General features: G+C 40.9%; 2 protein-coding genes across 3 annotated transcripts in view; both read right to left on the bottom strand.

Moving 5' to 3' along the window:
- Positions 1–380: 380 nt before the first annotated feature.
- On the bottom strand, positions 381–6,686 carry LOC137613276 (serine/threonine-protein kinase Sgk1). Of its 2 annotated transcripts, none has more exons than XM_068342347.1 (10): positions 6,530–6,686; positions 4,471–4,546; positions 4,186–4,261; positions 3,848–4,036; positions 3,624–3,755; positions 2,699–2,935; positions 2,511–2,606; positions 2,170–2,325; positions 1,985–2,074; positions 381–1,858 (listed from the first exon to the last, which is right to left on the bottom strand). In XM_068342347.1, the coding sequence occupies exons 1-10, from the start codon at positions 6,555–6,557 to the stop codon at positions 1,691–1,693; spliced, it is 1,248 nt and encodes a 415-aa protein (XP_068198448.1). In that variant the 5' UTR covers positions 6,558–6,686; the 3' UTR covers positions 381–1,690. The 2 variants fall into 2 exon arrangements, with proteins under 2 accessions (XP_068198448.1, XP_068198447.1); XM_068342346.1 differs by lacking the exon at positions 6,530–6,686 and adding an exon at positions 4,645–5,384.
- Positions 6,578–27,482, bottom strand: part of LOC137613869 (uncharacterized) — a 25,303-nt gene continuing 4,398 nt past the window's right edge. The window contains exons 4-7 of the mRNA XM_068343326.1: positions 27,131–27,367; positions 16,010–16,225; positions 11,503–11,566; positions 6,578–6,750 (exon numbers count right to left, since the gene is read on the bottom strand). Coding sequence (XP_068199427.1) covers positions 6,578–6,750; positions 11,503–11,566; positions 16,010–16,225; positions 27,131–27,367 — 690 coding nt within the window. The remainder of the gene's footprint in view (positions 6,751–11,502; positions 11,567–16,009; positions 16,226–27,130; positions 27,368–27,482) is intronic.

The following is a 27,482-nucleotide window of genomic DNA, read 5'->3' as shown; positions in this document are numbered from 1 at the left end:
GTGATTGAATGTCTTTTGAGGTGCAGTGGCCTTATCAGTTAATAATCTAATGACAAACAGACCTCCCAGCTCAACACACAAATGGACGTCACCCTCCTCATTGTGTAAGTTTGCTGACGCATGTACTGTAGTTCCATCCTACGGTAATGTGGGACATTAGTCTGGGGTCAGTAGCTCAAGCCCTTTCCAAACATAACTTTTTTTCTAACATTTGATCTTTAAATTGTGAATGTGTGTATTTTCTCAGGACACTTACGGATTCTCACAGGCAAGGCCAAGACAAAATTATATATGAATAAAATGCACAGGCAAAGAAAAAAGTAGGTCACATGACTGTAGTCCATTGATCGGTCATGAAAAACAAGTTCATAAGATGTAATAAAGTTAAACTTTTATTGCAAACCAAATATGGTCACATAAATCTTTAACAATTTTACAATTTACAGTACATTTAAACATGAATTATTACATATACATATTTTAGCATACTCTTAGTTATTTTCTGTTCAATATACATTAAAACTACACACATTACTCCAAATATACAAACAAACTTAAATACCGTCAAACTGCATTACAGCAATATTAAAATGGAATGTTCAGTTTCGATGTCGTCAGCTCGGCTGAAAGCCGCCGTTACATTATTGTGAGGCGAATGGAAGACTATGAGGAGGACACAGGTTGGCAAGCAGAACTACACAAACACTTCTGAACACATCACTCTCTCTTGCTCACCTAGCAGCAGTGCTCTCTTTCTATCTCTCGATCAGCATTACCATCAGCGTGGTATGTGCAAATGAAGATATGAGACATCGTTTGAGCTCTGACGTCACGCTTGTTAAGGACAGAACATGTGTAATAACTTAGATCGCTGTCAGCCCTCTTGGGTGACTTCTAAAGGCAGCTCCTCCCACCTGCCCTCAGGTGAGGAGTGGAGACGCTGAGGTCGACACAGACAAACTCAAAAGATGTGATTTCTGATGGAGAGACAAAAAAAAGACGCATTTGACAGAAATGAACAAAAACAACATCCCCCTCTGTAACATTCAGCTTCAAAGCTCCCTTTTTTAACTACATGAGAATAACTAAAGCACCAGAAACAATGTCACCTCCAAGCTACTCAACTCAACAGGGAGGTCCCTGTGGGTGGTTAGATGTAATCTCAAAAGATGTGTGGCTACATAGATGAAGACGAGAATCATTTTCAGGCCTGTTACTATCTTCATCTCTTGAGACAAAGTAGAAGATGTGTGTGCTTGTCGGCTGTGGTTTCAGGGTCAAAGGTGGTCTTTAAGCTGCCTGAACTATGTGCAAAAGATCTCCACTACTGTGTAAGAGACAGTCAATTCAGGCTGAAGATCATGTCTGTCATAGAAGGTTAGAAGATTTGTGCGTTGGCAAATGTGTGAAGGGTAGAGGATTTCAATTGCAGAGAGTCTTTTGAATCTGGCAGACATCCTCTTGCAGTAAAATTTGATAAACACATTCAAGAGTTGTTGGACAGGTTGTGGAAAGTACACATGTGTACCTCTGTGTATATTCTTTAAAAAGATGCAGGGTTGGTTAAGAAATGTCCATAATCTTCATAGGAAATGTAAAGTGGGATCAAGATGCAAGTCCATGGACATACTTGTACAGCATGTCCAGCAAGTCTGAATTGGTATCCATACTGAAGGACTGTGTTTAAATCCTATAGATAGGAATCCATGGATGGGGCGTAGGAGAAGCCCACGAAGGCCTCTGCAGCCTCTTTGATGCTGGATGTGACCAGTGCGCTGTCTGGGGAGCAGCCAATGGAGCTGGGCACAGGTTCATCTGTGAACTCTGGATCAAAGTGTCGCAGGTCGTTGGGTCCCGTCTGGTTAGCGGGGAGGAAGGAGGGAAGAAACAAGAAGAGATGAGTCCAACTCCAATAGCAAAAACACCTGCCATATGCCTAAATATTGAATTTGTGGACTTAAAGAAGAATCAAAATGGAACATACCACGTTGGGGTTAAATGGAGGGGTGATCTTCTTGGCATTGAGGTCATCCCAGTTGATGGGAGAGAAGAATACGTGGTTCTTAATTTCAATCTGCAAAGAAGCACAAACAGGAATAAATATATGATTGTTATTTACACACACACATGAACCGAGATACGCAAAGAGCCACATATTCCATCACTTACAAAGTCCTCTGTGCAGCCCAGCCTCTTGGTTCGGTCCTTCTGCAGCAGACCCTCCAGCAGGTGTCTGGCTGCGTTGGAAATGTTGGGTTTCAGTTGTAGTGGCTTATTGAGGATGTTGTCGTACATCTCTGCTGTGTTGCGACTGTAGAACGGAGGCTGAGAAGCGACAAAAATAATTCATTAGCAAATCATAATTTATAAAAAAAGATATAAAAACACAAATTAAATTATCATTAGTGTACAGTCCATATAAATAGCTGTAAGATGTAGAAGTAACTTGAGGGGGTTTGCAAATGTTCTGTATAATTTCAGTATATAAGGATAATGTGAATGTTACTCACCAGGCCATAGAGCATCTCATAGAGAACAGCTCCTAAACACCACCAGTCCACTGTCCTGTCATACGGCTGCTTGTGCAGAACCTCAGGAGCTAAATACTGTAGAGAGAAAAAAGATTTACATCATCACACAACTGGAAATCACAAAATGAGGACAAAAATAAATTCTTGTTTTTCTGTTTTTGCCTTACCTCTGGCGTACCGCAGAAGGTCGACGTGGTCCCGTTTGGCTCAATGTTCTCCTTGCACAGCCCGAAATCTGTGAGAATGATGTGACCCTGAGAGTCCAGCAGGATGTTCTCTGGTTTCAGATCTCTGTAGACGATGTTGAGGGAATGGAGGTAGCCCAGCGCACTGGCAATTTCTGCTGCATAAAACCTGGCTCTGGGCTCCAGGAAGCAGCGCTCTCTCTGTAGGTGGTAGAACAACTGGAAGACAGAGAAACAAGGAAAACGAAAACAAAGGTTAATACAAGTGTCTGCAGTAACAACAGCTAAACGATCTTAATAAGCAGAACGAGGGGAAAAAAAGTTGGCAGTAAAATGACAGAGATGGAAGGACGGCAGGATATGAAGTGGCAGGAAGGCAAGAGACAAAACGGTTTGACAACGGAAGACATAAAACAAAGGGCAAATGTAGAGTGAAAGAGCAGCAGCATACAAGGAACAGTGAAGAAGAAAAGAGAAAGGGGAGAAGGAGAGCAAATGCATCCTGTTTCCGGACAAGGCCCAAATTTAATCAGCACTGTCTTTACACAGCCAACAATGACAGGAAATTAGCGTGATTAAACACACACACAGGGTCTGAATGGCACTGCTAATTTTGGCCCAGATTTTCTCCTGCTGTTCTAACCCACCTCATGACTTCCTGAGAGGTGTTTCCTTTTGAGTATGAAAGTCAGATAAAAGAGGGCAAGCGGCAGCTTCGTTTCTGCATCTGACAGGATATCCCCTCTGCCTGTTTGTCTGCCTCATCTTATTATAAGACATTCGTGCCTTCCTTTTTTTATCTCTCCAGATAAGTATGTCCTTAAGTAAGTCAGCATTTCTCTTTTATTCTATGACCTCTACTACGTATTCATATTTTTTCTTGGAAGCAGTTCAGCCAGTGACTCACCTCCCCTCCGTTGATGTAGTCCAAGACAAAGTAGAGTTTGTCTGTTGTTTGGAAAGAGTAGTGCAGGCCCACTAAAAACGGGTGCTTGACATTCTTTAAAAGCACATTCCTTTCAGACATGATGTGTTTCTCCTAGAGAACACAAAGAATGAGGGGTTAAAGAGGCTGTCGTAAATGTATGTTTGCGTGTTTCCTGATAGAGGCATGTCAGTATGTGTATTTACCTCCTTCTTCTTAAGGATGGCCTTTTTCTGTAAGACTTTGACTGCGTAAAACTGGTCATCTGTGCGATGGCGTGCAAGCAGCACCTTGCCAAAGCTGCCCTTGCCGATCACTTTGAGGAAGTGGAAATCATTAGGTTTGGCCGAAGGGTTGGAGGATGGACCGAGGTTGATCTGTTGGGATGGACTGGGCTGTGAAAAAAGTGAGTAAAGATGTGGTGAGGAAATGAGCGCCATAACATCAACAAAATGTGTAGTAAGTACTTAAATAGAGGCTATGGGTGCAGATCTCTGAGTATGTTCAAATGCAAACAAGTGAAGTTTGATGCAAATGCACTTACAGGAGGAGAGGGGTTCGTGTTCATGAGCTCAGCATCCTGAGGGGGACTCAAGTTCAGAATGGATTGAACTTCAGGACTGAAAAAAGAAGAGTTCAAAGTTAATTTCTCTGATAATTATAACACCACAAATCCCCGCCAACTGTTGTGATTTAATGTGAAACAGCTGATCTGGGAATTCAAAAGAGTCTACAAAATTTCCACAGAGCACAAATGCCAGGCATATCAGGTTATTTCCCAGTCTTTCAGTTGTGTACAGTACAATAACATGAGTCATGTGATACTCACTGTTTGCAGGAGTAGGAGTTTGTGGCGAGTCTCTGAATGAAGTCATTTAATCCCATCCTCCTTTGTTTCATAAAAGCTGAAAAAAAAGAGAAAAACAGAAAATAATAAAAGTTAGATTTTCAACTAAAAATGTCCATGAGGAATAATCATAAAACATCCGCCATGTTTCCATACCGGAGACTAATGTTCCTAGTGATTTAGACTTTGAGTAAGTCAGGACGGGCTTTTCTGCTTCAGTTATGATCGTCATGATGAGTTTGACTGCGGCTCTTCTCTCCACAAAGGTCTGAAGGAAAACTGTAACTACCGCAAAGTGCCTCTGGTTTTATGTCAGGCAGAGGAGGCGGGAGGACCCGCCCCCTGGCACACCCACCAGGTGGGCGTGTCCTGAGCAAACACTTCTTTCTGTTGAATGGACAGTGAGAAGGTGATCGATCCCTTTCTCGTCCAATCAGAGGCCGTTGCGCCTCCAGCGCGTCATTGCCGCGCCTCAAAATATGTTTGCGTAAAGCGCAAAAAAAAAAAAAGGAAAAAAAAAAAAGAGGAAGTTGTACAAAAGTTATTCATCACCAATGACCGAAAAGCCGGTTTTCACTAATTAAACAAATGTTTGTGAAATAAACGTACTGAACAATGCGTCATACTGGACATACTGGTCTTTACAGCAATGTGAAAACAGATCCTGTAAATTAATTCCATCCAGATTTGAATACCAGAGTGGTTCACATTAATGTGAGCCCCTAATATTTCGAATAAAATACAAATATCGTCAAACTGTTCAAAAGTTGTTCCGAATGGTGATCATTCCCAAAGCACCAGGTTACTTCTGCATCGGAACCCCTTTGAGTTCGACACATAGTCCTGTATAAATAATCCGGTCAACCAGCCTATCGGTTTCGCTGTTTGGCTGCTTCTCCGATGAATCGACCTGGGGTGACGCAAACTACATAAAAGAGGAGAAGGGAAGCCTGAGCCGAGGGGGGCGCGGTGCCAAGAATAAGCCGCTGGTGGTGGAAAAGTACAGACTGAGAAAACTCCTAGACGCATCCAGCTCACACGGTTGGAAGAGATTAAACGGCGACAATCTGTTTTCACGCCTTTATAAGATTCACGGAAGTAAATAAACATTTCAGTGTGATTATAGGAAAGAGTTCATGTCAGAAAAATGTCATTCTGGCCGTGATCTCGTCAACATTCGGTTATGTAAGACAGATTCTTCAATTTACCCCCGGGCGGAATGGGAGTCGGTTAAGATATCACCTGAGAATCCCAATACAATCCAAATTTTAATTGTTGATTGCTTTCATAAGAAGACGGAAAAGTAAAAGAAATTAGGCCCAATAAACTTCAAATTCTCTCTCTCTCTCACACACACACACACACACACACACACACAAAGCTCACAAAACACAAACGATCAGGGACTGGGAATCCCAAGTAAATGGATAGAACTGCAAAAACGGTACAAAGCGTTTCAATCCATTTATTAAAAAAAAAAACAAAAAACAAGAAGAAACAGAACCTGATCTTTCGGTGTCTATATCAACCCCCCCTCCCCTCCTCCTCTAGCACCACACATCGAATTCTCAGAGACAAACAAACCTTTCAGATCCGAAGGAGTTCTCATTCTGCAGCGATCACAGGTCGACAAGTTGGAACAGAGAGTTTTCAATGAGTCTTTGCTACTTTAAAAACCTCCCTACCAGCCATGGATTTCCATAGATAACACAATCATAAAATCCAGGTCACCGGTTTATGGGGTGAGCTGTGCGCCCCCCCATAAAAAAAAAATTCCCAAAGTAGGCCTCGATCTGCCAATGCCGTCTTCCCATGGCACAAATACATGAAACACAATTTTGGGGGTGGGGGCTTTATTTGAAAGAGAACTTTACACATCACAGTTGGTACTAAACGTAGAGATACCACTAATTCCCACAATAACATTCCGATCGATCAACAGTTTCCTCCAGGAGTTCAGCTGTCTTTAACAACCCCCCCCCCCCTCCCCGCGGATCAAACCATCCCCGTTCATTTGGAATGAAAACGCAGCCTTACTTACAAGTCAGAGCCGTCGTTTTGTCTTTCATAAGGATGCTTTTTTTCCGAATCACGAGGGAAATCCTATAGGCTCCTCGGCAGTCAGGTAATAATAAAAGTACAGCGCATTCCTCTCCTTGGAGACTTTCATCCACAAGATTTTTTTCCTTTCTTGTCGGGGCGGAGACGTCCCGCCTCTGTTTCCTCTCGTTTCTGCGGGGCGGGGGGAGCGGCTGCTGAAGGCTGCTCATGAGAACAGACTTATGAATGCACCGAAAAGAGGAATATATATATATATATATTTTTGTTTTTGCAAAATAAAAATGAAAAATTTTGCGCCAAGCTATAGGCATTGCCCTACTTGCTTACGCAGAGTGGATAAAACGGTTAAAGTGATGGATTTTACGCACAAACACGCACACGCACGCACGCACGCACACACGCGCACACACACACACACCCACCCACCCACCCACCCACACACACACACACACACACACACACACACACACACACACACACACACACACACACACACACACACACACACACACACACACACACACACACACACAGAGAGAGAGTTTCATCTCCTCTCCCCCCTCCAAGCCTGCTGAGATCATTCACCTACTGAGAATTAAAATGTAACCTGGATCTGGAAATTTACAGAGTTCACATTGATTCAAAGTCAAGAGAGTGAGTGTGTGAGGGGGGGAGAGGGAGAATAAACAACTTAAAGGAAGCATCTATTGCTTCACGAAAGCCTTACTCTTGATCACACATGTAAAACTAACATGTGAGTCAGGAGGGAGCTTCACCTCCCTGGGGCAGGTTAGTTAGATTCAAGTCAGTGACACAGTCAACAGCAAGCAGGTTAGTGTGTGAAAAGTGACACTTGGATTCTGAGAAATGTGATATGTAAATGGTATGGAAATTAATTAATTTATTCATTCATCTTCATGACCCGTTCATTTAAATATGCAGCGGATTTAATACATTTCACTATTTTCATTTAGTTTAAATGCATTCAAGAATTTAAACATATTTTCATGTTTCAGTGAATTTAATTGTTGTCAAAATATAGCAAAGCTAAGCCTCAAATGTGTTACTGCACCAAAAAACAAACCTGCGAGCCAAGAGACAAGTGTAAACAGGCATTACAGATGCTTGTGAACTTCTGTACCAGGGCAGAGCAGAGCCTGACTTTTATTAGAGATTTATAGATGTGGTGTGATGGAGGCAGCAGCAGAGAGCGAACATGGAGTCGATCCAGGAACAATAACTCGAGGAACTCCTGACTGTTGATCTTTTTAAGGAAACAAACAAACTTTATTTTCACTCGTCTCACATCTATGACAAAAAACATCGGCTTAGAATAGACTGGAGAAAACACGTTACAGTCAACACTTAAATGATTATTTACACACTGACTATAAAACCTCTCTTCCTGACACACATAAATGGTTCATATCATGATGTAGATGGAGTGAATGTATGTGAGGAACAGAGGAAAAGGGTCTTTGTTTTAACCCCCCGGCCGGAGAAAGTGTTTGTGCATGTATGACTCTGCAGTTTATGACATACGCACACACGCACACGCACGCACGCACGCATGCACACACACAAACACATAAACAGAGCCTCAAAAAGTGTCTCCCCTGCAGCATCACAAGAAGAATAAATGATTACCCCTTCACACGGCTCCTCAGAGGAGCTTCATCTACTCTCTGACACAGCTGACACTGCAGCCATGCATGCAGGAAACAATCTGACATCTCCTATCAGCAGAAACTGAGTAAACGGGAGCAAGCACAGAAAAAAAAAAATTGCCCATAAAAAAGTATTCTTGGCCCTGCAAGAACATTTTATCCCCACAGTAACAACTGAAACTAGGAGAGGATTTAAAGTGATGAAGACCTTTTACCTCCTCTGAGCTGCAAGTGCTGTTCTTGCATCAGCATCTGTGATCATACCCCAAGAGTTGAACAAAATGAGAGGAGAATTGTTGAGTGAATATCAGGAGAGGAGGGGGAAAGAGTGCAGCATCAATAGGTCCACCCAGTCAGGCCCTCTTTCCCTTCTGGATGGCTGCTTGTGTTTGGGCCCCCAACAAGATGAGGCTCCACAGTACTCAAACTGTGTGTTTTTGCCTTTCTAGTTATGTGTGTGTGAGAGAGACACTGGTATGTTATGTAACCCACTAGTGACACTGTTAGTAATGCCAAAGCCAGCACTGAGTCATACAGTCACACACACACACACACACACACACACACACACACACACACACACACACACACACACACACACACACACACACACACACACACACACACACACACACACACACACACACACACACACACACACACACATACACACACTTGAAGGCCATATCGTGAAAGGACAGGATGGGATTCACTGCAGTGCCAGATTGGTTTGAGGTGCAGGTTATTAAACGCATTCAAACACACGCCTCTTCAGCCCACCCACCCGTAGTATAGCCCCCCCACACACACACACACACACATGCAGAGACTGACATGTGTCCATATTAACACTGTCACACTGTCCGTGGCATATGGCATCATGGCATCATCCATTAAATCCGCTCATCCTATCATTCCCTTGTGCCACCGTCTTGTAATATCCTCGCTCTGGGCAGATGATGACGAGGGAGTTTGCGGCCACCATTGATCTGGTGATGAATGAGAATGAGGCTCTTTGGTGCGGAACCAAATGACATGTTACATAAAGGCCTCATCTATTCAGAGACCACAGCTACGCTTTTATTCGGTTGTAGTGGGCTTGAGTAGGATGATGCTACATCACTAAAAACTAGTCTATTAAGCCTTAATCTACCTCCATAAATGGTCATGTGACTTTTGGTGTTAGAGACCCAGGCTTTGGAATTTGGTTATCTTCCAATTATGTATTTTGTTTGTTTGTTTGTTCAGCAGTGTGTGTGTATGTGTGTGTGTGTATGTGTATGTATGCGTGGTCACACCTTGCTTAGTAAGTTCCAGAGTTTCGTAACAAATTTTTGGAAGTTGACCGCAACTATGAAAAGTTCCCCAATTAGCAAATTCCAGTCGGCAGTTCAGATGAACTGTAGTCAGTTCACTGACAGCAGAGAGATGATGGGACATAAGAGGAAACAATGACACCAAGATCAGGAGTTATACGTAACCTAGTTTGTCAGCGTGAAAATTGTCCTCCTAGGCTACCGTAGGTCACCAGGATGCCCAAAAACATAGCATAGGTCTGGTAAAGAGAACACCTTTGGTTTAAAACGCTGATATTTTCCTCAAAGCTGTGATAAGTGTTTGGTTTGGTTGTGTTTTTATGGATTAAAGATGTATTCACAACATACTGAAGTGTCGTTTTTGTAAATTTGTTTTTATGCATTAAGGATGTGTTCACAACATATTCAAGTGTTGTTTTTGTAAATTTGTCAATTTAGCTCTAAAGGAAGGAGGACACAGGTGAACAGCTTGTTATCAAGAATGATGAAAGAAAGGAGTAAACATCAGCTAAATTGGGAGCTGTTATGATGAAGAGTAAAGATCGTCAGTCGGGCAATGAAATCAGGCAGGTTATAAACCTGTTTGCATCTCAGGAAGGAAACCACCGACTCAGTGCAGAAGTGTTCATTAACTAAAGCGAGGGTGACAAAGCTTTTCTCAGTAGATGTTTTCTTTAGTGCTGAAGATGAGACGAATGAACCATGATTTGATTTCTCTGTAGGAATAGGCAGACAGAGCTGCACATTATTATTATACTAGATGGTCTCTCACCCTCCACCTCATGTGAACAGAAAGTAAATTAAATATTTAAGTAAATATTATATATTACTAAAATTCTATTTGCTCAATTTAATTTTGATGGTTTAAGTAAATTTGATAAATAATAGCTGCATGTGCTAGGAATGTATTTCAATGCAGGGCTTGTACTATTTAAACTTTACAATTTCATGTAATATTTCTACTTTTCTTTATGTAAAGAATCTGAATACTTGCTTTTCAACCAGTACCTTTTTACACCCAATCAGAGAAGAAATAAACTCTATCTGGGAAACATTTACAGTTACTGCAATAAATTAGAAACTGAAATATACTAATTTTTAATCTGATGCTTTGAAGCTGCACAGAACTCTAGAGTCTAGAATAAAGTAAAAGATCCACATTTTAAAAACTGGTTATGGCTATGGGTCAAGTCAAACACACACAAGAACACACTAATGGGAGGAGGTTGTAATTTGGCACCGGCCAGGTTTTCCAGTAAAGGTGAATGTAATAATAAAGAAGGAGCAGATAGGCTTTATGCCAAAACGTGAATTGGATTCTTCTTGGTGTACTCTGTACTGGACTGTGTCAGACATACAGGGCATGACTGAAAGAAACTCATTGGCTATAAACTGACGCTGGATGCGAGGACACCAAACAACAAGCACAGTGACAGAGGCGTATCGTTCTGCTGCAGCGATCGGTAAACGCTGCAAACGGATGTTGAAAAGGTTACCGTGTCACACACAGGCCTGTGATGAGCAGCAGTCAGTATTGTGCCCGTAAATACTGTTTTTCTTCCCAAGCCGTTTTCCACAAAATAACAAACAGTAATCTTGGTTTATGAACAACAGTTATTATCCTAGGAGCTTAGAGTTCGGATTAGAGAGCCCAGTGGTATAGTACGCTAAAGTTATTGAGTGTGTGTGTGTGTGTGTGTGTGTTTGTGTGTGTGTGTGTGTGTCAGAATGAATCATTTTGTTCTCAAAGCAAGAAGGTTTAGCCAGAAAAGAAACAACAAGCAAGAGAAAATGGACAGACAACACAGGATATGAGGTGTTTCTGAACTGACGATGAAAACATACAGAGGTGCATACAATACATGAAATAATGAAATAAACATCAGAGGAACGAGAGAAGATGATCTGGAGTCACGGTGAGATGGGAAAAAGTAGAAGAATGCAAAACAATGGGCTTAGTTTTGACTTACTGTTGTCGCCAGGCCAACAGTAGCTGTCTGGGTCTGAGTCATTGTGGTAGTACAGGTCCATCGCCTGCATGGGGAGGACATATGGCATCGCTTAGCAAAAAAAACATGTTCATACAACTGACATACTGTATATGACAAATATCTCCAAGTGGAGCCTATAGATTTTTCTCAATGCTGAGTTTGAAGTCCCTGTTAGAACACACATACATACAGTATCGATATCACATAGGTCTCTGCTACGGACTCCACACAACAGACACCACACTGTGTCTGAGCCTTCAGTCGGTGCTAATGAATGTTTGACATCTTGTGGGAACTGTATAGCCCTAGGACTGGCGAAGTTCTTCCAGGAGTTTGGTGGAAAAGCTCAACAACACAGGCTATAGACCTACAATGCAGAGTAGACCCAGATAATTACCAAAAGAAAAACAACTTTTTTCTTTTTCTATTGTCCACATTGATTTTTTCCCCCCAGTGAGTAAAAAAAAAAAAAAAACCTCAACTAGTTCTATATTCCAAAGAAATAAATTACTTCTTGGTTGAAGTGGTCACGAGCAAACATTTCTTTCACTTTAGGCATTATAATCTGAGGAAATCTTCAAAAGTGTGCCGTGACAATAACAGACGAGATGTTTTTGTGTGAAAGAACTCTAAATCAACGTTTCTAAAAACACTGGTTGTGACACACACTCGCTCGCTCTCCGTTTACAGTTGGCTCTCCACATGACGTGTTTTAATGAGGCTGTGTTTCCAGGGTGAGTCTGCATTGAATCACTGGTCCTCTGCTGTGAGTGGTGAGAAAACTCTGCTCTAACAACATGATGTCAGAGTATTGTTGCACCTCGGTGAAACTGATCTATCGGAATTCAGACCAAGAGATGAACAGGATTCCTGCTCATTAAACTGTCAACACCACAGAGGAGCCGAGTGATGTAAAACTAAGTTCATCGAGGGGCAATCAGGATACTCAAAAATCATAAATAAATAAAAATGGCTTTAATAAATCTCAGTACATGTGAACAGTATCTCAAAAAGTGGATGCTATAGTTAAATATGATATTAATAAATTTACAATGCTGCATTGAAAATCAAATACATGTAAAATCCCAGAGCTGTTATTAGTAAAATGCACGCCATGTTTTAACAGCTGAAGTTCTTATTGTGAAGGAAAGTTGTCCGTATAATTGAGAATAATTATTGTAGTTATGGTTTCCTTTACTGGTTTAACACGAGGATCATCTTACATTTCATTAGATAACTAGTGAGACATTAGAGGAAAAAGTTCTTGTCCAAAATTGTAAATGAATTTGGAATTTCTGGGAAGTTATAAATTATGTGAAACTTCCACAAGACATTTCAACAAGGCAGGAGCTGGAGGAGGTCATGTGACCCTTCTATCTTGTATCTATCATATTTCTACATGATCTATCTCTTGATTTTGAATACATTTTGTTGAGGGAAATTTGTTTTGGTCAAGGCAGAGATGATAAAATTTTAACGTGGATCTGTAAACAGCTGCAGATTATTTATCACCTTTTCACTTTCCGAAATGTTACGAGACAATAACTGTTTCTTCAATCATTTGCCAGTGTCTTAAAAAAGAATAATAAGGAATAATAGCAATTTTTTCATACAATAATCTTATATTTGGTCAAAGTATTGTAATGGACAGAGGTAGTGACAACAAAATGTAGCTGGAATCGTGAAGATTCATATTCATTCACTTTGATTTCATGCATTTGCGAGAGTTCTGTCTGGAAGAGGAAAGGATCAAGATCCACCATTATGGAAAATTTAATTATGTTGATGACTCATAAACTCATAACGATAAACATGAGTCCAAATGCTGGCAGCAGGTTTCCAGGGTAAACAAATTAGGTGGTGTTATTTAACTTGGCACAAGGCACATGTGATAGATCGACTTGCTCACAGCATGCACTGTAATATGTTGGGTGTAAGAAAGCAATCTAATGATTTGTGTCACACCTTGAGCATTATTGGAAAAATTTTATCTGAAAAGTAACCGTAACTCAATCTGTTCAATATAAGTAGGGGACAACAAAGTATTGGCGTGACAGAATAGTACACTTACAAAATAATGATGTATCTTTTTTGGGCTTTATGTGTTTGGGTAAAAGTGCTGACCTTTGACTTGCCACGTTTGCTCGTTTATGTCAATACATTTCTCTAAGGTGAGATGATGGGCTCCAAAAAAGAAGCAAAAATCATGAGCACAAATGCACACATGAACAGTCTAGCATGATAATGATGACTGTCACAACACTCAGGACGGTTCCGTAAACCTACATTGTCCTGTTCGATATTCATCACTGCTGTGATAAAAAGGGTCGTCTGCTATTCTGTGCCGCAGCTCTGAGAACGTAACTCAACTCCCAGCATTCTCTCATGGGTGTTTTCACACGCCAAAGCAGGCCTGGACATGTATATGTATGGGCGTGTGTGTGTGTGTGCACACGCATTGTTTGGTGTTCAAATCCTCTGATTGCGTCAACATCTTCACTTCATCGCTGTTTTCAAATGTTCCCCTTTTTTCCTCTATCCTCCTTGATGTTTATTGATTCAATATAAAGATCTGGTGGAGGGATAATCTTAGTGACAGCGAATCTGGGCTCTCTGTTTATTAATATTTCATCACAGATTTATTGTTGGAAAAGAAAGCAGAAACTTGAGGTGGTTCAAGCAGAGGTAAAGAGAGACAGAGTGGGAGGAAGGGTTTTTATCTGAAAGGGTCACAGAGAGGTAGAGGCCTGTATGACCCGGCTGTGAGTCATCAGATAACCACATTTCAGAGGAAAAAAAGATCAAAATATATTTTCCCACAAAGCAATGAGTAAGTAGTTCTGCTTTCTTTTTTTCTTCTCATTTCCAATCATTAAAACAAACAAAGGTAACTGTAAAGATTTTTGAATTTGTTTTTGTGTCCAGTTATCTCTGGTAGGAGTGCAGTAAAAGGTGCAAATCAAGTCATTGGTTTTTAAAAGCCGCAATAATATTATGGGATGACAGCTTTTTACAATATACCGTAAACCCTGAAAAACAAGAGCATTCATAAAACCACAGACCTTTGCCCCGGCTGAGCGTTCCTATTTACACAAAACACCTCTATTTGGGGCGGCAGTGGCTCAGCGGTACAGACGTCTTATGACCAGTCGGGTTCGAATCCCGCTCCCGGCAGACATCAACAGAGTGTGTGTGTGAGCTGACTGTGGGAGGTATCAGCTCGCCACTGCCGAGGCGCCCTTGAGCAAGGTGCCGCCCCCTTCCAAGCTGCTCAATTGTTGCGCCACTGGAAGTGGCTGCCCGTCACTCTGCCTCCCCATGTACTGTTGTGTTACTAACTGCATGCGCGCAGGCCTCTTGTGTGTTGTGGTTGTGTTTCCATCTATAACATGTGCTCTAAAGGAAAGTTCTTCCCTGAATGTAGTCACTTGTTCTCATCCCTGGTGCCCGTCACAGACAAAAGCTTGAAGAGACATCTACAACTTTTTCAGCTGAATAGTTCTGCTTTTTCAGTTTAAATAAACAAATAAACTTGGATCACCCCTTTATCTGGATCTACTTCAATATTCATTGATCCCTTCTGTGGGACACGGCTTTACAGTAATCCATCAAGTATTTTAAGCAGAAGGTAGATCATGCTATGCTGAGTACTAATTACAAGTATTGGTCAATAATAAAAAGGCACCACAGTCAGCACTTTGTACTGCACAGAACACAACTGAAGTCTTTCTAGAGGAACCTCCTCTCTAATCCTAAGCATTTATGCAACCAACACACAAACTGTAGCACTGAAGAAGATTATAAACTGGAATTAAAAGTTAGAACTGAACAGACATGTAGATTAAGACTGTTTAAAGTCTCATAATATTTTAATTTGAATATTATTGATTGAATGGCTGTGGCAGAAACATGGAAATAAATCTGGATTCCATGACAGCTGTGCTAAAACAGGTTGTCTTTTAACAGCAAGTGGTGAATTATAAGTTAACTTTCATTGATAAGCAGCAACAGGAAGTGCAATGAGTGTCAAGATTAGTTACATGTGCATCTACAAAACAAGATAAATCTTGGCTCCACCATTTGCTGACAGCAAATCAGGTTGAAATATTACAGAGAGCGACAGAATTAGAAGCAGCCAGCAGTGAGGCATCAGATGAGGACCTACGGGTCAAGGCTGCACATCTCACAGAATGATGGCGAAATGATTGCTTGACTTATCTGCTAATATGACTATAATTTTAGTTTGCTTTCCTCACATTTACTGGTGCTATTAATACCTGCAAATGTTCAAATCTACCGATCATTTCATTATTTGACCAACTCCCCATTGAGATTATAGAGCAAAGACAGTCGTAAACTGAATGAAGCTAACATCTCCTCCAGATTAATTAAAAGATTTGGAGAATCCAACTTTTTTTTGGCCCTGTTAAATTATTTCACAATGAAATGAGGACTCTGTAACCTTTCATAAATAAATTGTACTTGCCTGCGTGCGCTGACGAGGCTGCCAGGTATCCTCCAGGCCGTAGCTTATGTAGGGCCCGCTGCAGATGGAACACTCCAGCATGACTGGGCTGGCCAGCAGGGGTGAGGCGTGGATCCCCCAGGACTGGCAGCCACCCAAGTGGACATCAGACTCTTCCTCCTTCTGCTTACCAGAGCTGTCACCATGATGGCACGCCAGCATCTTCCACTTCCTGACCTGTGAGTGAGGATACGTTTTTCATTGGACCTGTTAAATTGACAGATTAAAGACATTATCCTCTTAAAGACAGGGTAGCCTGCATACCAGCAGCATGTGAACATGTCATGAGTCATAACAGATTACCTTTAGGCCACTTTGTTTCATCCAGTTTGGATGAAACAAAGTTAATATAATCTTCATGTACTTTCTTATTACAAACAAAATCTTAATCAGTAATCTGCTGATCACACATTATTGGCCTGTTAGCAATGTTGGAATCCTGACCATGGCTGACATGTTTTCCCAAATAATCAATAAAAAGCCCTTTCTTTCATAACTACACCCTTTTACAGTGTTATCATTGACTACATTGAGTTCTATTACTTTATCTATAAGCAGTGTTTTCAGTGAGTTCGACGCCACAGATAATTATAATTTAATTCGCTGGTGATCGGAGATAACAGAAAGTATAGAGTATGTGCATTTTGAGATCCAGAAGCTGGAAGTCACAGTGGCTCAGATTGGTAAATAAACTACTACAGCCAGAGTCAACATCATCTGTTCATCAGTCAAATGTTTGATCACCACATTTGCATTGTGCAAGAGGACTGAATGAATGGTGGTCATTTCCATCCTCATGTGACGGTTGCACAGTGACACACTCTCCTGAGGACATCTCACCTGACTCGCCTAAACATGACAAATAATGCAAATGAGAAACATATCATGGAAATGAAATACAAATACCCTTTAAGCACAAACGGGAAAGGACTAAGGGATTGATAGGAAGTGGAAACTGAGGTCAAGGTGCACACAGATCTTGAGGAGGCCATATTGTGTAGATAGATGTGTCAGTGACCCAGAATGGTGGTTATGTAAGTGCATGGTGTCCTTGGCACAGAGAGTGAACAGCGGTTCAGTGACTGCAGTCGTTTCAAATGAGTCTTATCAAGGACTCTGTCAGCAGCAGCTGCTCTGCTGGCCCCGACAACCTGAAAGGGGTTAATGTGTGTGTGTGCATGTCTCTGTGTGTGTATTCCATTCCAAAGTTGGGCAAAAATGCTGCCCCCTTGCATGTGAATAGTTGCTTTCATAACTACAATTACAGTAAACGCAGACCGTGTCCATCATTTTGCCAAATTTGAGAAACCCTGTCCTGTCGAAAGAGCATTTGGCAGGCGGGGGTGGGGTAATCCCAAATTACTCTGTAGTTCCAAGAGCCTGAATAGGTCAGGAGAAAACATTTAGTGAATCAATATTTTAGCTCTCGCCACTGCCCTAAATCTTAATCAATGCTTCAGGTTCTTAAATGCATAAAAAACACAGAGAATTTAAATCCAGGTCCTTACTTGAGCTCCGTCTGCTGTAATCATTGCACCAAATTGCTTGACAGTTTCACACAAAAAAATGTTGTATTATGTTGACACAGCATACCAGTCCTGCTCCTGGTAAACTATAGTACAGCCAAAATGAACTTGTTTGAAACTGGCAATTAAAGTGATAACATATTCATTGAAAGAGCCCTTTCAGACCCAAGTGTGTCTAAAAGCATTTCCAGTTATCATCTATAACTATATGTGTAGCTTTTGATTTCAGTTCTTTTCACCCAGAAGTTAGACTGTTCTATTAGAACACAAATGGAATATTTTTTTATGTTGTTTCACTCATTGCTTATTTATTTAGAATTTGCATATCATTCATATTTATGGTATTCATATTTTTCACATCTTGCAAATTAATTCACATGTGGTTTATCAGCATGGCTTTGGATAGACTGCAAAATCACCCTTTGTTGTAGAGCCTCTGACTCTACCTCATGCCACACACACACACACACACACACACACACACACACACACACACACACACACACACACACACACACACACACACACACACACACACACACACACACACACACACACACACACACACACACACACACACATTTCATGTCTTTCACCTGCCCCTTGTTCCTGACCTTTGAACTGTTTCATGGTGCAAATCCGTAAGGCAGCAGAGGTCCCTGCTTTTAGTTTGGTTACATAAGAATTCTCCTGTAAGATGTGACCTTTCACCTCATACCCTGAGAGCGGAATTCAGTCCAGGAAATGTCTCAAGACAAGGCCAAGATGTACTTATCAGCCACCAAGTCCCATAAATGTAGAAGTAAAATCATCACATGCACCGTATTATAAACTGGAACACTTTCCATTATGTTATATACGATACGTTTGGAAAAAAAGTCATATCTTGGCAAAGATACGTTAAAACCTCTATGTAAAGGTTTACCCATTACATTTTACAGAGTACACGGCGTGTTCCATTAAATGCTGTGACGTAATATGAAAACAGTGTAAAAATTAACGTATCTTGCTAAGCTCATTAATAATAATACTGCTAACAGTTAATGTTTAGTGACAATTTCTTCAATGGTCTCCTTACGAGGGCCGAGGAAAAATAGAAGTACAAGTAAAATGAAAAAGAAATGGTTAGAACAGTAATAATAGTCATTGGTTTATAAGCAGTTCTCAAAAATTTTATATAAGTTTCAAAAGGATTACATCGGGGTGTTCAAACATAATATCAAAAAGAAGAAAAAAAGAAGATGAAGTACATAAAAGAAGAAGAAAACAACAACAACATAGCAAACTTCTCTAAGTTATTACAACTCACATGTTGCATTGTGGGGAGTCTGTAATCATATCTTTGCCTTAGGCCTTTGTGCAACACATAGATGTATAGACTGTGTTCATGATGGTGCTATTAAACTACCTATGACACATTCTCCTGTTACCCGCTTTTGTTTCCTCCTCTGCCAGTTCCCTCTGTATAGACATTCTACCAGGGTCTAACAGGTTTTGTGATGTCTCACATGTCTGAGCATCAAAAGCAATTAAATGTGGGGAGGCAAGAAAGCATCAGCTGAGGAAATTATGAAGCAGGGAAGGAGATGCAAACAGAGATCTGCAGATGGCAATATATTTAAAACGTATAATGCACAGAATTAGGACATTACATTCTCAGCCAGAGATATGACTTCTTCACTAACATCAAGGTAGCTGCTCTTTTATTCTCCATTTATTTTAATGCTAGTTTGGATTCCTAAATCAATCAAGCACAGTCTCCGAAAGAATTGGGAAGGGGGAATCCAAATGGGTAGGAGAGAACTGGGTAAAAGAGAAACAGCACGGCAAATGCTAATCTTGGATATTTAAGGGGAGTTAACTTCTCAAAAAGTGTTTTGAGAATGTTTAGAGAAAGAGAAATAGAGTCAGTCTGGAGAATAAGAGTGAGGATGGTTCGGTGAATGCAGCAGGGCAGACAGACAACCTGTCTGATTGAGTTGAGATATGTTTGGGTATTGATTGGAATGCTGACCCTAAGCTGCTTTTGGGACTACGGCCTCTCCTGCGTTTCAAGGTCACATCCTGACTCGTCCTTTTTAAATGCTGAGGAGTGCTCAGGTCTCTGAGGCCTGACCTCCTGGCAGGATATTAATATTCATTAACATTCATATTTGCCCACAGTTCTTTGACCCCTGCCACAAATTAAAAAGCTGTCGTCTCTCTGGACTTTCCTCTTCTTTTTCCAATTTGTATGATACAGTAAAGATTTCTATAAATAAAAAAGAATATGCCTCTATGTGAGCCACAGAGGCCTGTTTACTCACTGTAGGGTGTGTCATGAGATTTTGGTCCACTAAGCTTCATCTCAGGTCTCCATGAGATATTTATAATACTTCACACAGCTCACACTGAATGAGGTGGACAAAAATCACTTTAAAATAGTATAAAGTATACTGGAAGATGCTCATCTCAGTTTAAATGTTTGAGTTTAAAATCATGTTGCAAATAACATCTATTTGCAACATTCTATCTTAGTGGGTAAATATTAGTGTATTAGCTTATATATAAGTTTTAGTGATAAACCAAATGAGTGAAGCTTGACCTGTTCAGCTTGAAACAGCTGCTTGAACCAAACTTAAGCCAGAACCGGTGTGTCCTTACATCTGATGGATATCAGAGTTATATATTCATAAAGCTGGCTTTACATACATGTTTCTTTTTCATATTGACTGTTGGATTTTATTCAAGCTCAAGGATTTAGCAGTAAACTAAAATGACATCTATGGACTGACCTGCAGAGGAAACAGAATGAGAGTGTGACCCACAGGCCCGACCTTTGATAGCTTAAATACATATGTAGAAACGTTTGATTCGATAAGGAAGTATATTGCCCATGCAGAAGAAAGTCAGGTCGTGTCTAAACTACATTGTCAAGCGTTGAGCCGTAAACCCTGAACTACTGCAGACAAAGCCGTCTCAATAGAGCTGAGTATGTGAATGGAAAGCAACAGACTGCATGGTCAGGGTGCCGCTGAGTCTCTGCAGCACATCACAGCTAGATGGAAGAAGGGATTAGCCGAGTTCTCAGGGTAGATTAAAACAACAATAATTCCCAGATTCCCTCACAACCAGACTTGGAAGAGAAGAAGGGCCCCTTTCTTATTAAATGGGCTAAGGTTAGAAAAAGTAAGGGTAAGAAGGAAGGGTGAGGGAGGAAAGACAGTCAGAGCAACACTGAACGATGCAAACCTCTTTCAGTCTACATGATACTATTGGATTTGGGATGTGCATAAAAATACACTGAATTTTTTACCCATCTTGTGAACATTCAACTCACTTATAATGCATCTAATCCCTTATTAGTTAATATACCACATAGTCTTATATCACAAAAAGACATTTATTTGAAACCCTGAATGTGTTACAAACAATAAACCTCTCTGACATCCACACAATGACTTTTCATTAAACTCTATAACATGTGTGTCTCCTACTACTGCACCTACATACTACACTAACATACATACTACTTTATGTCAAACACCTTTAACAGTATCAAGCCAGGCACAGTTTAGTCAAGGTGCTTTACCCTTTATTTCTCAACTCTTGTTTTTTATTGCAGGGCTTGAGTGAAACACTACAGACAGTAATAAGTTATGAAGTGTTTACTGTTTATTCATCTTCTGTGTTCTTTGGAAGAGTAAACTTGTATAACCTGCAGTAACGATGGAAACAAATGGAGAATGTCTATTTGACCACCATCCTTATTCTAGTATGAGGAAGAAGGAGAGGTCACACAAGAAATGCCCTGTTTATTGCTCGTGCTTCTGCTGCCAGGCTTGGCTTTGCAGTGAATAATAACAAAGGTTTAGCAGTTCTCCATAACTAAGTGTGTGCTAAACAGTAGAATTAACTTATGACGCACGGGAAAGGTCCTTCATTTATGCTTGAATATATTTAAATCACAGGAGCTGGAAGCATGAGACATAACAAGAGACTGCAATGCGATGATGTCAGGGAAATATGCAGGCTACAGAATATGACTTTAATCATGGAACATTAACATAGGGATGAAGTAAAAGGCAGTGTTCTTGACAGCATAACAGCTGTCTCTAATAGGGTTTTGTCAGGAGCAAAAGCTGGAAGTTTGCCCAACTGATACCCACTCGAAGATGGCTCCTCACCAAAATCATGACTAAGCACAGAATTTGAAAGAGTAAGGGATTTGTGAGTTGTGGTATTTAAAGGAAGTGAATAAATTGCTGCAGCCTTTAACTGGGAGAAAAAGTTTTGATCTATTGAAAAGTATCACAAACAGAAACTTCAAAATGAAAGTCATCTCCCCCTGGTTTGAGTACAGTATGCATGACAAGTTATCAACTTGGTAAAGGATTTAGTCTCCTTGTCTCTGTGTAACTCTTAGACTCAAATATAATTGGATCTTGTGGGCTGTTGTTCTAAACTCCTTGTTATTCACAATACAAGAAAAAAAAAGGCTTGACAGAAATCCAATTTATGGCAAATGCTGCTAAATCTGAATTGCAAGTAAGCTTTGCACAAAGCTGCATCACCTACTTGGCAAGTGATGAGCAGAGCAAGTGGGCAGGAGCGGCAAAGTTCACCAGTTCATTAAGTGCAGTCTTGTTATCCATTTCAACCGGCTTGAAGTGAAGCAGGGATTTTTTTTGCTGCAGGTCTGTAGTTGCTTTTTATCGTGCAGTTAAAGGTACTGGTTTGAATTACACTGAAATATGTTAAAATCTTTGTGACAATGTATAAATATAGATGACTCAACAATAAATCAAGTGTTACCTTTAAGTTTGACTTTAAACAGTTTGTTAGGGAGATTAGTGCAGTCCACAATGTGTGTGTGTGTGTGTGTGTGTATTTGTCCTTGTCTTGAAGACGTCAGTGCCGGAGTGCCAGTGAAAGGTCACCAGTGAAGTGGAATGTTCTTTGAATCTGACGGCACAAATCATTAACCATTAGCTACCTTAAGAAGTAAAATGCCTTCCATCTGTGTCTTCCCAGAATGAACAACCAGGACACATCATAGATAAGACTACGTCAGGGAGGCCAGGTGATCAGAGTCCATCTTGCATCACAAAAACATGATGTACCATAAAAGTAAGGCAGTGTTTTAGTAGGGTAGGGTCAAGTAGTCAGTAGGGTTAGGATCCAGCTAAGATTCTTCTGATTCTCTGATGGAAAATCTAGTATTTGTACATCCCCAGCTTCTAGTCTCACTGGACCAGCTGTCTGTCATTGTCTCCTGTCTCATTCACTGAGTCTGACATGATGCATTAGCAATTACTGCTCAGCCTGCAGGCCTCGCCACTGCTGGGGGGGAACACGAGAGGTCGATCCTTCTCCCTGGAGAATAAACACGTAAAATGCCCGATCTTTGTAGCTGGGAGTTTGCGAGTGAAGATAAAGCGCACAGTGTGAACAAATTATTCCGGTATGACTCTGATAAAACATTAACAAATTGAGCTCACCTCACTCACAAATCACATTTTTTGCCTCAAAGCAGATGCATGAGCAGTTTTTCCCTCTTTCTTTGTACAATCACTGTCAGCTAAGATCTCATCACAGTTATGGGAGGAGGTAGAAATCACTGTTATTTCAAGAAATGCTTGGTTTCTGTCGTCTTCTTAACCCACCAGTTTCCACTGCTTTGCTTCCTTCACTCCCTTTCTCTTCTCCTGCCCTCTCATTCTGTCACTCCTGCATGGAGGAGTTCTAGACAGTAAATGCACATGGGACTGGACCAAGGCAGGCTTTTTGGGAGAAAGTTGGTGTTTATAACATAAAATAGGCCACAAGGGAGTAGTACAAAACTATTAAGCAACTGAAATCATGAGAACTGCATGTCCAAAACTTGATTGAATTCGATTGATAAAGAGCAATAAACAACGTCACAGAGTTTATCACTTTTTCTGTGATAATTTCTGTACTATTAATAACTGTTTGAAGGTTCAGAGTGTCCCATCCTGCAGCTCATTTACTCTCCAAACATTATCCTTATGAATTACAGTCTGAAAAGATTCAAAGTAACAATAAGCTAATGATCGGAGGAAATAAATACACTTCAAATCAATAATTCTTCATGTGTATTGTAGTTTTTGTTTGTTTGTCATATCCCCAATGAGGATCCTTTTAGAGTATTTATGGATAATAGTTATAGCACTATAAAATCATCCACTATCACTGTCACTCACGACCTGCATGTCCAAAAAATGACATTATAACTTGTGGACTTTAAACTAAAGCATTTCTAAAGTGACTCATGGAAAGTACTGAATTGTATGACAGCACAACATGTTAGGACAAACTGTCGTCAGCAGTTCATATTGTTTTCATCACAACAGGACAGGTTTGATGTGTAGAGAAGGGACTTGTGTGTGTGCATGCGCGCATGCGTGTGTGTGTGTGTGTGCGCTCGTGTGTGTGTGTGTGTGTGTGTGTGTGGTCTGTTCGCGCACAGTGCAGAACGTCCTCGTCAGGAGGGTTTTTAAGCCTTTGAATTCTTGTCATGCATCAGGCAGTGTGTTCTGACCTCATCCTCAATCTTCTAATGAAACTCTCAGCCCTTCACATCTCACGCCTGCTCTCATTTCTCCTCTCTAGCCTTTACTACCCTTTGTCCATTTTTAATTTTAATATCTGGCTGACACCCTCATTACATGTCCTTCCTGAACATCCCGGCTACTATCTCTCCTTCCTTATTTCCTCTTTACAACATGGAAAAATGCTAGTCATAAATGTATGACTGATATCATATTATAATACATTCAGTTACATAAAGCTGGTCTACCTTTAGCCACGCTGCCTGTAGACTCATCAAAAATGGCAGCAGGTTGAGGGTCATTCAAAGCACTGGGTCAAGGCCATTTGTATATAAAGTGGAGCTAATTCTTTGTAATCATTTCTAAGAGCTGCTGCCATGGATCCGACAGGAGGCGGAGGTTGGCAGCCTGTCAGTTTGAGCAAAAACAGCAGAGATAAATTTCCCTGTATCAGTTCAGTAACTGGGTAGTTAATTTGTGATTAGGAAAAATATTAATTCAACAATTCCATAAGTTTCTGCACACATTGAGCATAATAAAGAGCTAAACAATTAACATTCAACAATAGAAGACACTTATAATGAATCCTTGTCAATTTTCAGCAGGCCTTTATCATTACAAGGTGGACAGGATGTGAAAATGAACAATGTGTAACGTCTCTCCATGCTGACTGTGTAGTTCTTTTCAAAGTACAGGAAGTACTTAGTGCAGTGATTATGTAAGACACCGCTAATCAAATATGAAGCAAAATGGTGGAATGCCTGATATCACACAAAACAAGTTTTTTGTAAATTTAACAAATTCCTCTCTAAACATGCTTTGGCAGACTGTAATAGGTAGTCTGTCATCAATCAGCTGCCACACTGTTTCAAAATAGTCAAAATAGAAAAAAATGATGCCTGCCCAACTCATCATGTCATCTTGGTGGGAAATACCACAATCATTTTTCTGTTTTCTCCTCGTCCTTCCCTGTGTGCCTCTCTACTTCACCGACAACTGAGTTTTATGACGAGATCCTCTGTCCAACGGTGAAATACTTTAAGGTAAAATAATATACTTGTAGATTTAAAACGACATAAAACAGCATGAGTAAAGAGTATCACGCCATGACAAATGTTCACAGAGCATTCCCTGTCTTTTGCAGCCTTCAGAGTAAGCTGACATTGCCTGTCAAAGGCTGGAGTCTCTTGTGCTGCTCCCTTGAAAGGTGACAGAATCCACTTGGCAGCATCGCCTCACCTAACAAGCGTCTCGGACTCGGACACTTGCTGCTGTGACTGATACAGTTTGGTTTGACAAGCTGACAAATTTCACAGCAAAGCTTTGCTCCATTTGCATTTGAGTCGACTGGTGGGTGGCCCCGAACACGCATCGTGTTCAGCATGTTTCTGCCTTTGTTCCATCTGCTGAACGAGAATCTTGCTCTGCAAGAGTTTGGCAAACAAAACTTGAGGGCCTGAGTTGTCAAGTGTTTGCTGAGATACGCTGTAGTACGCAGGGAGTAATGACAAGGCATAATGTCTGATAGCTGACATTTAGTTTGATGTTATACAGAGTCTAAAACAAGGAGAATCCATTTACAGTTCAGTAAAGTTCATTTCATTTCAGTCCTTAATTTGCATATGCATCCTAATGCTTCTGCGTGCTGTTGATTTCCAGTTTGAGTGCTATAAATCATTTATGGAGTCTCGGATCAAGAACCACATTTGAGATTTGGGCAGCCGCTGTAGGTCAGTGCTGTTTAACTCCACACAGGCGCTGACCTCACACACCTGCACTACACACTATGCAGGGAAGCGTAGCTATGACTCACCACAGACCCCCTCCCCCCGGCTGCCTCCCACCTCCCCGCAGTACACCAATAGTGACAGATCTATTGGTTATAAAGGCGTGGAATTGAGGGAAGGGTAGAGAGGGACATGATGGCAAATGAAACCAAAATGGAGAAAAGGGCTTGAGGAAGACGACGAAATGATCGACAACGGGACGGGTCGGCTTTACATTCTCAAACACTCCAACATTGTGTCTCAGTGCACACACTGTCATCTTAACATGCACACACACACGCACGCACGCGCACACACACACACACACGCTTACAATGTGGCTTTGTCAGGCTGGGACAGTGATGACTCATTCTCTCCCGTCGCCCCTGGGATTGGACAAGCACACACACATGCACGCACGCACGCAGGCACACACACACACACACACACACACACACACACACGCACACACACAAAGCAGGGACCAGTTGATGGCTATAATGACAGTGTGTAGTGGGATGTTGCGTAATCAGGTATAACCTGTAGCAGCATCCCTGTGAATGCACCATTCTAGACCTAAACAAACCTCATCACATCAACATTTTACAATATTACTACTAACCTAGTGTTATAATCAGTCATTTGGGCACAGCAAATTTTGTACTGATTTAATTGTTAGCTGATATCTAATATAAATATTCTATATGTACTCATTACTGTTTGAACACATTGATTCAAAATTCAGCTTGTTGTAATGGAATCTTTTGAATGTCTCAGACCTGTTTGGCCTGACACACTTTAGAGACATAATTATGTTAATGGACAACCTGTTTTTAGAGTTGGGCATTTTCCTATGTGTAATAAAACTGTTGGTTCATTTGCGTGAGAATAAACCTCATAAAGTTCATAATGTTCTTTGACATTTAGCTGACAAAAACAAGGTTGTTTATCCTGCTGTCAACTAATACACTTATATAGTAGGAGTTAGTGAATGTTGCTTGTTGCCAAAGGCTGAGTTTACTTTCAGGAAAACTCTTTCAATGGTGAACACCATTACATGCTTGGATTTGCTAATTTAATTTCATATTATGTGGGCTGAAAGGGAAGCTTTGGTGGGCAGGATGTGGCCCGCTTTTTGTTGAGGCAGCCTTTGCATCATAGTGTGACTTACTTAACAAGCAAAGATACAAACACATTCATGTACACACACGCTGCTATGATGCATGCTTTCCTCTTTACCTTGCATGTCTTGTTTTTATCATGTCCGCTTTGCCCGCTTGCCGGAAAAGACGAGCACGGCTCCTGGTGGTAATACTGGCCACCCTGCAGACCACCGTAATGACAGCCGCCGTAAGGTGAGGGGAAGTGTGTGCACCAGAGATCGTCAGATAGTGGACACTTTGGACAAGGATAAAGGAGAGCTTTCCCTTGGGCTTTCTCCACGCTCACCTTAGGATTCCTCATCCATCTCCGTACCTAGGGAGGAAATTGTGTCAAAATCAGGCTGGAAATAACGGCTGTTTTGAGCTCAAGTTTTATTCTCTTATTATTATATATATCTTTAAAGCCCTCACAAAGATTCACACTGTCA

This window comes from Antennarius striatus, chromosome 19, assembly GCF_040054535.1.
Source record: "Antennarius striatus isolate MH-2024 chromosome 19, ASM4005453v1, whole genome shotgun sequence".
NCBI classification, from domain to species: Eukaryota; Metazoa; Chordata; class Actinopteri; order Lophiiformes; family Antennariidae; genus Antennarius; species Antennarius striatus.
Note: the sequence above shows the minus strand (reverse complement) of the source record. Positions and strands in the feature narration are given on the sequence as shown.